This window comes from Danio rerio, chromosome 19, assembly GCF_052040795.2.
Source record: "Danio rerio strain M-AB ecotype USA chromosome 19, GRCz13ab, whole genome shotgun sequence".
NCBI classification, from domain to species: domain Eukaryota; kingdom Metazoa; phylum Chordata; class Actinopteri; order Cypriniformes; family Danionidae; genus Danio; species Danio rerio.
The window spans coordinates 49,892,501-49,905,000 of NC_141039.2; the positions used below are offsets into that span (position 1 = coordinate 49,892,501).

Below are 12,500 nucleotides of genomic sequence, written 5' to 3' on the forward strand. Positions count from 1 at the left end.
GGAATGATAAATAAAAAAAATTAATAAACAAACAAATAAATAAATGCCTATTTGACAGGAATGATAAATAAATAAATAAATAAATAATAATAAAAATAAATAAATAAATAAATAAATAAATAAATAAATAAATAAATAAATAAATAAATAAATAAATAAATAAATAAATAAATAAATTCAACAAGCTTTTTTGTTTCAAAGACATGTGGCACTGTTTTACCTCCATGTGCATACCTTTGCCATTTCTCCAGATGCTTTCTGAAATGCTCCTGATAAGTGGATGTTTTGGTTTTTTTCACCTCCTTCACCTCTACTTTGGCCTCTGAACTGCAAACAATTGAAAAATGTAAAGAAAATAACAGATGCATAAAGACAAACTGTGACAGGGTCATAAAATGTGATTTAAATTGTACCCGATGAACTCCAGCTCTTGTGCTTCGTCATTCCAGATCCACCGTCCAGATGAAGGCTTTGCTGCCTGGTGTAATAAGAAATGGAAAAACTTTATTTTTAGTTATTTGTTTATTATTAGTTAGGATCTCTTAAAAGTTAGCTAAAATGTGCGGTAGTAAAATAACAGAATAAAGTGATTACATATTATTATGATAATACTAAAAATAATAATTTAATGACTGAATTATTATAAATAAATGAATGAATAAATTATTGAACAAATATATAAATGTTCCTCAATGTTGTATTTTACAATAATGACACTTTTTATACAAACAAACAAACAAAACACTATTATTATTATTATTATTATTATTATTATTATGTAATACAATAAGGTGATGTTTCGTATTTGTCTATGATTAAACTTTTGACTTGCCACTATACTCGGACATTCACAAATAAATAAAATAAATAAATGTCTCTTGATTTTGCATTTAAATTAATTAATTAACATATAATATTAACATAATAAATTAATATATAAATATGTTTTAATGAACAAATAAAGATCCCTTAATTTTGTATTTTATATTAATAACAACAATTATTTAATACAATAAAGTGATGTTTCAGATCTGTCTTTTTCATTGGTTATTTGAGTTGTCAATATCACTCAGACACAAATAAATAAATAAATAAATAAAAGCCTATTTGACACAAATGATGAATAAATAAATATATACAATAACAAACTAAACATAATGTACATAAATGCATCAATAATACCCATTAGTGTTACATTTTACATTATTAATACACAAATAAAAATATTTAAAAATGGTCAATGTACAAATAAATAAATAAATGCCTATTTGACAGGAATGATAAATAAACAAATAAATAAATACACTAACAAAAATGCAATAATAATGCCTTTATTGATACACAAATTAAAAAATAATCAATTATATTAATTAATTAATGCATAGTTTTAGAAAAATGAAAAACAATTAAAATAAATAAATAAATAAATAAATAAATAAATAAATAAATAAATACCTGTTTGACACGAATGATAAATGAAAAATAAATATACAAACACAATAACTATACAAACTACACAAATGCATAAACAATGCCTGATGGAGTTAAATTTTAAATTATTGATACACAAATAAATATATTTAAAAATGATTAATGCACATGATTTCATTAATGCCTATAAAAAGAATGAGTTTTCATGTGTGTTTAACAAACAAACAAACAAACAAACAAACAAACAAACGCGTCTTTTAGGTCTTTTACACGTATGATAAATGATTAAATAAACACACAAACTACAAACTACACAAAACTACATAGGCATTATTCACCTACAAAGGCACATTTAATGCTCCTTGGTGTTTTATATTAATGAAAAAATAAACAAACAAACATTATATATATATATCACATATTATATGTAAACTCGGCATTAACCGAGCAAACAAGTGTCCCAATATTCCAACTGTTTATATGAGAGACAGCAGCTAGTTCTAAAACACATTCCCTCTGTTTCTATTCACGGTTCTTCTGGAAAAGTCTTGAAATGCGGGTGTGTTTCCTACCGTGTCAGTCGCTGGTGCTGCCATAATTCACACACACATTTCACCACAGTAAACTCTGGAAACCGGAGCGTGCGCGGTATCCTAGCAACAGCTAATCATGAAAAGTCGCTCCTCTGCTTTGAAGCGGGATACAGTTGCGGCTGACAGCTAACGAGAATTATTTACATTATTTATTAAATTAACCATTGAATTGTATTTTATTAACGTCTACCCCAACACCAACATTAAACTCAATCCGCATAGTAATGTAAAAACACTAATTATAACGACACTTATTTATATAATTTAATAAATTACCCATTAACTAGTATTTTATTAAAGTCACCCCTACCCCAACGCTAAATTTACCCCTCACAGTAATGTAAAAATATGAATTATTGTTGTATAGTATTACAAAAAATATGCAGATGCTGTATCCCTTTAAAGCGTCTGCAGTACGTGTAGCGTCATGAACAAACCACGCCCACCATGTACAAATTCTTCCTGTTATGAAAGCGAAGTCAGTCGGCGGACAGTGAACTTTACAACGTGAGTTAATTTTTCATGAACATCATTAATCAAAAATACATTTACAGTGACTGCAGATTCATAATGCATGTGTATTAACCTGTTTTTATTTTGGGCTGAGCATGATCATTCAAACGACGCAATGAAACATTGAAACGGGCAAAAATGTCATTAAATTAAAATTACATCTAAATGTAATGTTTTTATTGTCTTATAATCAGATTTAATAAGGCATGATTTTATTTAAATCGTTATAATAATGTGTCATGTTGAGCACTGATAGACACTCAATGCTGATGAGATAATAATGTAAATGCATTGTCATCGTGATTATACAAGTTGGTCAGGAGATTTTACACTGCAAAACTACTAATTCACAATACTATACTACAGTATTTCATATATTTTGACATTCATAATGCATTCTAATTCTGTGTATTATTTTCAAATTCTGGGTATGGATCAGAAGATTAAAAAATGATAACAATAGCTTAATATTTATGATCTAAATCCATAATGTTTCTAATCAGAAAAAAAATGATAACTATGATTGTGTTACTAAAATATATATTCTTTAAAATGTCATATTACACATGAACCACACTGAAGAAAAATACATGAATAAAAAACTACAGTGCTTAGTTTTTAGTTTTTAGTTTTATTTATTTTTTATTTTTTAGTTTTATTTATTTATTTATTTATTTTTATGTGAAGATATCTCCCAAAACCTCTAAACACCATCTGAAATATTCTTCTACATTTAGCCTTTTTCTCAAAATCATTTGTTTATGTTCAGTCATTTCACTTTAAAGGCAATGAAAATAACATTCTTTGCCATAAAAATGAAATTACAAAATACACAAAGAGTCTGAGTAAAAATAAATAAAATTTAAATATATTACTTTCTGCTGTGGTGAGCCCTGATAAATAAAGCAACTAAGCCGAAGGAAAAGGAATGTATTAATGTGTTTGTGTGTATATATATATATATATATATATATATATATATATATATATATATATATATATATATATATATATATATATATATATACACACGCACGCACGCATACACACACACACATACACACACACACATACATTTTAATATCTTTTTAACAAAATAGTTTTGAATAGTTTTGTTTTTACAATATACACATAGAATGTATACAGAATACACACAAACACATATAAAATGTCAAAACAAACATTTATTTTGGATTCAATTAGTCACAATATTAATTAATTCATTCATTCATTTTTCTGTGGCTTAGTCCATCGTTTATCCATCAAGAGTTGCTAGTGGAATTGACCCCCGAATGCCCTGTTTTTAATATTGTCTGGTCATTACATTATCAATGTATATTGATTAGTTCTTATATTATTCTCTATTTTTTCTCTGTGCATTATTATATGTATTCTGCATGTGATTATATGTATTCTGCATGTGATTATATGTATTCTGCATGTGATTATATGTATTCTGCATGTCATTATATGTATTCTGCATGTCATTATATGTATTCTGCATGTGATTATATGTTTTCTGTATGTCATTATATGTATTCTGCATGTCATTATATGTATTCTGCATGTGATTATATGTTTTCTGCATGTCATTATATGTTTTCTGCATGTCATTATATGTTTTCTGCATGTCATTATATGTATTCTGCATGTCATTATATGTATTCTGCATGTCATTATATGTTTTCTGCATGTCATTATATGTATTCTGCATGTCATTATATGTATTCTGCATGTGATTATATGTTTTCTGTATGTCATTATATGTATTCTGCATGTCATTATATGTATTCTGCATGTCATTATATGTGTTCTGCATGTGATTATGTTTTCTGTATGTCATTATATGTGTTCTGCATGTCATTATATGTTTTCTGCATGTGATTATTTGCCCACAGCATTGGAAGATGTCTGCGCAGGCCGACCGGGTGATGGATCTGTCCGAGTGGGAGAACCGCTGGCAGGAAGGAAGAACCGGTTTCCACAGATCTGATGTGCACAAGTAAACACAAAAACTCACACAATTAAAAGAACGTATATAAACATAATTTGGGAAATATATATATAAAAAAAATTAGAAATTCAAAGAGGGGCTAATAATTCTGACTTCAACTCTATATATATATTACTTTTATTACTATTACCATTAATAATAAAAATAATCAATATTAGAGTGATTTCTGAAGAATCATGTGATTCTGAAGACTGGAGTAATGAAGCTGAAAATGCATCATTAAATTACTTGAATAAATTATTAAATTATATGATAAACTATTTTTGAACAGTTATTTTATATTGCAGTATTATTTCACAATTTTACAATCTGCACTGTATTTTTGATTGAATAAATGCAGCCTTGGTGAGCAGGAGAAGCTGATTTTAAAACACATTAAACAATCACACTGACCACAAACTTTTGACCGGTAGTGTGTGTGTACATATATATATATAGATATATAGATACAAACATACAGTTGAAGTCAGAATTATTATTTTTTTCTCTTTTTTAAATATTTCCCAAATGATGTTGAACAGATTCAGGAAATGTTCACAGTATGTCTGATAATATTTGTTCTTCTGGAGAAAGTCTTATTTGTTTTATTTCGGCTAGAATAAAAGCAGTTTTTAATTTTGTAAACACCATTTTAAGGACAATATTATTTGCCCCTTTAAGCTAGATTTTTTTCGATAGTCTACAGAACAAACCATCGTTATACAATAACTTGCCTGATTACCCTAACCTGCCTAGTTAACCTAATTACCCTAGTTAAGCCTTTAAATGTGACTTTAAGCTGTATAGAAGTGTCTTGAAGAATATCTAGTCTAATATTATGTGCTGTCATCATGGCAAAGAGAAAATAAATCAGTTATTAGAGATGAGTTATTAACACTATTATGATTAGAAATGTGTCGAAAAGGTCTGCTCTCTGTTAAACACAAAACTGGAAAAAAATAAACGGGGTCGAATAATTCTGACTTGTATATATACACACAAAACTAATATAAAAAACTAATTTTCAGTAATTTAAAAAAACATATTTAATCTGATTATTTGGTACTCAGAATAAGTGTGTTGTTTGCTTTCCACATAAAGGTATGTTCTGCTGAATGATGATGATGAGCAACATTATTTTATTGTAGTATTTCTGCATATTTTATTAGACATATTGATCTTTTATTTTGCAGAATGCACTTGAAACATTAAATTAGATTAAATTGCTAATGCATTTACCACTTTTAAACCAAGTGCTACCCACTGCGCCACTGTGATGCCCAGGACTGGCCTATTATATATTATATTTATTACAGTTTAGCGCACTTATCATTTGGTTTATGATTTTGTTATGATTGAGCAAAATTTGGTTGTAATATTATTACAGCAGTAAAGTGTCTTCATCTTTACTGTTCCTTCTATGTAAATAATCTAAGTGTAATGCAGACAGCAGAATAAACTGATTTATTTTTGTGCTTTTTGTTGTCAGTTTGCTGAAAGCTAATGTGGACAAACTCATATGTGGACGACGGGAGGTTCGGTTCTTCTTCCCGCTTTGTGGAAAGGCTGTAGATATGAAATGGTAAGCATATAATACTTTGCTTTAAACGAATACCGTTAAAGCTCACTGAAATGCTCATGTTTGTCTTCTCAGGCTGGCTGATATGGGGCACACGGTTGTTGGAGTTGAATTTTCGGAAAAAGGAATTAAAGAGTTTTTTCAAGAGCAAAATCTGGAGTATAATGAAGAAGCTGTGGCAGATATTCCTGGAGCAAAGCTTTTCAAGGTATCTGAACACCTCTCAGGGATAAAATCAGCCAGAAAGCATTACAGTATCCATAAATCATACACTGAGATTGCTTTTTGGGCATCCAAAACCAAGTCCCATCTACACTGTAAAAAATATCTGTATATTAGCAGTTTATTTAGTGTATTTTGTAATTATTAATGTTTTTATTTTGATTTTTTCCACATTTATTTATGCTTTTGAATTGCTTTATAGGATCTTAATCTTTCTTTCTTAGGATATATTGTCTGGGTTGGTGTTATATATTACACTACAAACACCTTAATGAAACTGCAGCACATTTTCTGTCATTTTACAGACTTATTTCTCTAGATATTATTAATTATTTTACACTATAGTATTTAAAGCTACTAAAATGTTAATAAACGTCACTTTGTTAAACTGTAGAGGTTGAATTTATAACATCAAAAGTGGACAGAGCAGAGAGCAACATCCCATAATGCAATTCACTACCACAAATAAACAGATAATAATAACAGACATTACTGAATGACTCTCAAATCTCCAAAAATACATTAATTTTCCTTCAGCTTAGTCCCTTATTTATCAGGGGTCACCACAGCGGAATGAACCACCAATTATTCCAGCATATGTTTTACACAGTGGATACACACTCATTCACACACACGCTACTACACTACAGCCAATTTAGTTCATCAATTCCCCTATGTCGCATGTGTTTGGACTGCACTGGTGGGAGGTGTGCGCTTAGTGAGAGGGTGTTCGGGGGTGAGGTTGAGAACAGGATGCAGCAGGTTTTGGGCGGCCACTTCAATCAGGTACTGTACCAAAGTTGGCAACGCAGGGGTTTTTATTTTACAGACTGTACCAAAGGGGGAAAAGGGGGGTGGGTGACATTTTGGGAGTTTTTTAGTTTTTTTAGAAAGAAATAAAAACGGGATGTTTGCGGGAGACTGGTATTATGCGGTTATGGCGCCATCTTGTGGAATGATTACATCAACTGTCGCCGACGAGCTGTCTCTCAGAAATTGTAAATATTTAAAAAAAGGCACTATTCTTGCAAATAAACTGCATAGTTGCAATCTAAACAACTACATTCTCCACTAAAAAAGTCTCAAAAGTATATTTGGTTGTCTTATAGCTGGCTGTATGTGAGCGGAGTAATACACAAAGGGTAAAGAGGCTGTACGGGTGCTGATATTACTTAAATATAACACGGCTATCAGCCAATCAGATTCGAGATTCAGACAGAACTGTTATATAAATATAACTCCTACAGCCTCTTTACTCCGTATTACTCCGCCCACATACAGCCAGCAAAAAGCAGACACTGCAGATCTACAGTTTAAAAGATGCACGCTCAGCTGTTTAACTGTCAGCTTATGACTTGAATCCGGAAGGAAGTAGTTCCTCATACAAAACGGTATTTGAGACTCTCCATGTTTGATTTTGTTTTTATATACACCATTATGCCGTCAAACTGTATGCCGTCAAACTCGTGCCAACGCACGCCTCCCACCAGTGCCGATATACAGCCATATAGCACTGCTACGGGTTTGATAATGCACACACACACACACACATATATATATATATATATATATATATATATATATATATATATATATATATATATATATATATATATATATATATATATATATATATATGTGTGTGTATGTATATATATATGTATGTATATATATATATATGTATATATATATATGTGTGTGTGTGTGTGTGTGTGTGTGTGTGTGTGTGTGTGTGTGTATGTATGCATATGTATATATATATATATATATATATATATATATATATATATATATATATATATATATATATATATATATATATAAAGTAAGAGTAGTAATTGTCCTGATAGCATTCATCACTCTTATTGAGCATCAGGGTTTTGTCCTCTCCACTAATGCACTTTCCTTGTTCACAGAGCACAGATGGGAAGATCTCCATCTATCAGTGTGATTTATACAAGTTCTCCAGGTATGCTTTTAAACGTCTTAATTATAGATGAGCAAGCATATAAAGCACACTGCGAAAAGGAGCTTTTGTCTTATTTCTAGTCCAAATATCTAAAACCTCTTAAATCTGAAAGCATTTTCTAGACAAGTAAATAATATTGTGTTGTTTATAGAAATAATGAGTCGAAGTTGAGTGAGTTTTTCATTAAAGCAAGCAGAATAATCTGCAAATTAATCTTATTTCAAAGTGAAATCTAGACTGTTTTGCTTACCCCATTTGCTGTCAGATTTTGGGTTGGGGAAGGATGAGGACAAAAACATTACAAAATAAAACAAAGAGACTACAGCAGTGCTGCGCCTGGTCAGTACCTGGATGGGAGACCACATGGGAAATGCTGGGTTACTGTCAGTGGTGTTAGTGTGGCCAGCAGGGGGCGCTTAACCTGAATTGCCTTAAAGGATCTTGATCTTTCTTATTATATATTGTCTGTGTTGGTGTTGTACATTACACTACAAACACCTTAATGAACCTGCAGCACATTTTCTGTCACTTTAGAGACTTATTTCTCTAGATATTATTTATTTCTTTTACACAATAGTATTTAAAATGTCAATAAAAGTGACTTTGTTAAACTGTACAGTTGAATTGTCATCATTAAAAGTGGACAGAGCAGAGAGCAACATCCCATAATGCAACTCACCACTGTAAATAAACAGCAAACATAAGCAAAAATACTGAAACTGTTCATAACCAGATGTGTTTTTGTCCATATATTCAGTGCTGTTGCGGGACACTTTGGAGGGATCTGGGATCGAGGAGCACTGGTGGCTATAAACCCATGTGATCGGCAAAAGTAAGTGTTAAATTAATATTTAACGTCTGTATTTATTTATTTAGGGGCGACACGGTGCTCCAGTTTCCCCCACAGTCCAAACACATGCGCTGTAGGGGAATTGATGAACTTAACTGGTTGTAGTGTATGAGTGTGAATGAGAGTGTATGGGTGTTTCCCAGTACTGGGTTGCAGCTGGAAGGGCATCCGCTGTGTAAAACATATTCTGGAATAGTTGGTGGTTCATTCCGCTGTGGCGACCCCTGATAAATAAAGGGACTAAGCTGAAAGTAAATGAATGAATGGATCATGTATTGATGAGTGTAACTGTATTTTCCTCCTGCAGGTATGCGAGTCTGCTTGTGTCTTTAATGAGCAGCGACTGCAGATATCTGCTGGACACGCTGGAATATAACCCTGAGCTTTATAAAGGTACAAGATTATTCACTTACTATTAATGATGGGCAAAAACTAATTACGATTAATCCATCAAAAACAAACGTTTGTTTTGACATAATATATATATACATAGCAAATCAAACCAACAGACATTAAGACAAACATTTTACTAATTAATAGAATGCTAATTAATGAAAATTAAATTAATAATAATAATATAAAAAATTTAAGTAAAAAAAAAAAAAAAAAAAAATATATATATATATATATAGTTTTACTTATGTTATTAATGTTATTATTTTTGTATTATTTATTTAATTTTCATTAATTAGCATTGTAAAATAATAATCTTATTGTCTGTTGGTTTGCTTTGCTATGTTTATGTTACTAATGGTTGAATTGTTTATTAAAATATACAATAATAACAAATGTAAAAAACACACTTTCTGAAGGAAGAACATTACTAAACTTTGAACTTTTCGTTTGCCACATCTGACTTGCAGGTCCACCATTCTTTGTGTCAGAAGACGACATAAAAACTGTATTCGGTGAGTGTTGGTCACTGACATGCCTTTGTTATTATGCACTTTTTGGTTTTATTAATAATTATTATCATTATGTAATCCTATGCATTATTTGTAGTTATTACTATTGTAATGTAATTGTAATTAATTAATTATTAATTAGTAATATAATTATGTGGCATTTGTTATTATTATTATTTATTATGTAATTATTATGCGTTATTTGTTATTTTTATTTATTATGTAATTATTATGCGTTATTATTATTATTATTGTGTTATTATTATGCATTATTTGTTATTATTTATTACTGTTATTATGCAATTATTGGTTGTCATTATTTAGTATTATGCATTATTTGTTATTATGATTGTTATTATTATTATTATTATGATTTTTATAATTAAGTTATTATTATGTATTATTTGTCATAATTATTTATTATTATTTATTATGTAATTATTATTTATTATTTGTTATTATTGTTATTGTTTAATATTATGTATTAATGCAATATTTATTATTATTATTATTAGTAGTAGTAGTAGTAGTAGTAGTAGTATGCATTATTTGCTTTACTCCTGCGTAATTTATCCAGTAATGTTTTCTGTTTTTCCAGGAGGAAGCTGTAATATTGATCTTCTGCAGAGTGTGGATGGTTTCGAGGAGAAGCACAGATCATGGGGACTGGATTCACTCACAGAGAAACTTTACCTGCTCACTACTAAAACTCAGTAATCATCACCAGACCAGACCAGCGTTACAAACTCATCACTTGACAACAGCAACAAATGCATAAGGGACTCACAAATAAGGATGCAGAAAAGATGCAATTATTTTCCAATTTTAATAACAGATTTTTGCTATTTTAATATTTGAACATGATTGTACAATAATTGATTAAATCGTTATATTTTGAGATGTCTTGTGTGTGTTTTAAAACTGGATTCAGAGCATTTTATCATGCGATTTCTCAGTTTGGCCACAAGAGGGCAGCAGATTGACATAATGGCGAGTTTTTATCTGCACATGCGCGTTTTTATTCATAAACTGTGCCAAAAATACCCTTCTGCCTTTAACACGATGCTATGGCATAATAAACACTTCTGTTCAGAGACACTGCTACTGAATTTAATTGTTTATTAAATTAACAATTAAATTGTATTTTATTAACGTCTACCCCAACACCAACCCTAAATCCAATTCTTATAGTAATGTAAAAACACTATTTATAACGACTATTATTTATATTATGTAATAAATTACCCATTAAATTGTATTTTATTAACGTCACCCCTACCCTACATTTACCCCTTACAGTAATGTAAAAATGTGAATTGTTGTATAGTGTCACAAAAATTAAGCAGAAGCTGTATCCCTTTAAAGCGTCTGCAGTGCGCGTGGCGTCATGAGAAAAGCCACGCCCACCATATACAAATTCTTCCTGATATGAAACCGAAGTCAGTCGGCGGAGAGTGAACTTGACAGAATGTGAGTTAATTTTTCATAAATATTATTACTCAAAAATAAATTTACAGTGACTGCAGATTCATAATGCATGTGTATTAACCTGTTTTTATTTTGGACTGAGCTTGATCATTCAAACTACTCTTTGAAACACGCAAAAGTGTCATTATACTAAAAGTAAAGTCTAAATGTTATGTTTTTATTGTATTATAATTAGTTTTAATAAGGCAAATGATGATTTTATTTAAATTTTAATAATAATGTGTGAAGTTGAGCACTGATAGACACTCAATGCTGATAAGATAATAATGTAAATGCATTGTCATCGTGATTATACAAGTTTGTCAGGAGATTTTACACTGCAAAGCTACTTTTTGTACTAATTGTGTGCTAATAATTCGCTATACTATATAAAATAATTCATTCATTTTAACCTTCATAATGCAATCAAAATATGTGCATTTTCACATTCCAGATGTGGATAAGAAGATTTTTTTTATTAAACGTCTTTATATTTATGATCTAAATCCATAATGTTTGTAATCAGCAGCTTAATAATAAGTGAATGTAAAAAAATAATAACTATTATTGTGTTATTACTGCATTCACCTTATTTTGATTAAAATAAAAAAAAATCACATCTTTGAAATGTCATATTACACATGAAGAAAAATAAATAAATAAAAAACTACAATGATTTATTTATTTATTATATGTGAAGAGATCTCCCAAAACCTCTAAACACCATCTGAAATATTCTTCTACGTTTAGCCTTTGTTTTCAAAATCCTTTATTTATGTTTCGTTATTTCACTTTAAAGGCAATGAAAATAGCATTCTTTGTCATAAAAGTGAGATTATGGTATCTACACATAGCCTGAGAAAAAATAAATAAATTATATATACAGTTGAAGTCAGAATTATTAGCCCCCTTCATTTGTTTTTCTTCTTTTTTAAATGTTTCCCAAATGATGTTTAACAGAGCAAGGAAATTTTCACA

The 12,500-nt window shown here is 29.8% G+C and overlaps 3 protein-coding genes across 5 annotated transcripts in view; 2 read left to right on the forward strand and 1 right to left on the reverse strand.

The window, feature by feature from the left end:
- Positions 1-2,423, reverse strand: part of ppp1r36 (protein phosphatase 1 regulatory subunit 36) — a 13,592-nt gene extending 11,169 nt beyond the window's left edge. Inside the window, exons 1-3 of one of the 2 annotated variants that reach the window (XM_087296104.1) lie at positions 2,004-2,423; positions 414-478; positions 235-327 (exon numbers count right to left, since the gene is read on the reverse strand). In XM_087296104.1, coding sequence (XP_087152230.1) covers positions 235-327; positions 414-478; positions 2,004-2,027 — 182 coding nt within the window. In that variant the 5' untranslated portion in view covers positions 2,028-2,423. The remainder of the gene's footprint in view (positions 1-234; positions 328-413; positions 479-2,003) is intronic. The other variant, XM_087296105.1, reaches the window with a different exon arrangement.
- A 44-nt stretch (positions 2,424-2,467) lies between these two features.
- Positions 2,468-10,953, forward strand: tpmt.1 (thiopurine S-methyltransferase, tandem duplicate 1). Of its 2 annotated transcripts, none has more exon segments than NM_001002569.2 (9): positions 2,468-2,531; positions 4,436-4,539; positions 6,020-6,112; positions 6,185-6,317; positions 8,248-8,300; positions 9,058-9,132; positions 9,458-9,543; positions 10,014-10,058; positions 10,654-10,952. In NM_001002569.2, coding segments are annotated over 8 exon segments (696 nt in total). In that variant the 5' UTR covers positions 2,468-2,531; positions 4,436-4,444; the 3' UTR covers positions 10,770-10,952.
- A 517-nt stretch (positions 10,954-11,470) lies between these two features.
- Positions 11,471-12,500, forward strand: part of tpmt.2 (thiopurine S-methyltransferase, tandem duplicate 2) — an 11,664-nt gene continuing 10,634 nt past the window's right edge. Inside the window, exon 1 of the mRNA NM_001033586.2 lies at positions 11,471-11,525. The gene's annotated coding sequence lies outside the window, so the exon portion shown is untranslated. The remainder of the gene's footprint in view (positions 11,526-12,500) is intronic.

Bases quoted from the DNA above. Each gene is read 5' to 3' on its own strand.
- tpmt.1 (XM_087294315.1), top strand. From the start codon at position 4,445: ATGTCTGCGCAGGCCGACCGGGTGATGGATCTGTCCGAGTGGGAGAAC. The intron at 8,301-9,057 runs GTATGCTTTTAA...CCATATATTCAG, and splicing joins GATTTATACAAGTTCTCCAG to TGCTGTTGCGGGACACTTTG. The intron at 10,059-10,653 runs GTGAGTGTTGGT...CTGTTTTTCCAG, and splicing joins CGACATAAAAACTGTATTCG to GAGGAAGCTGTAATATTGAT.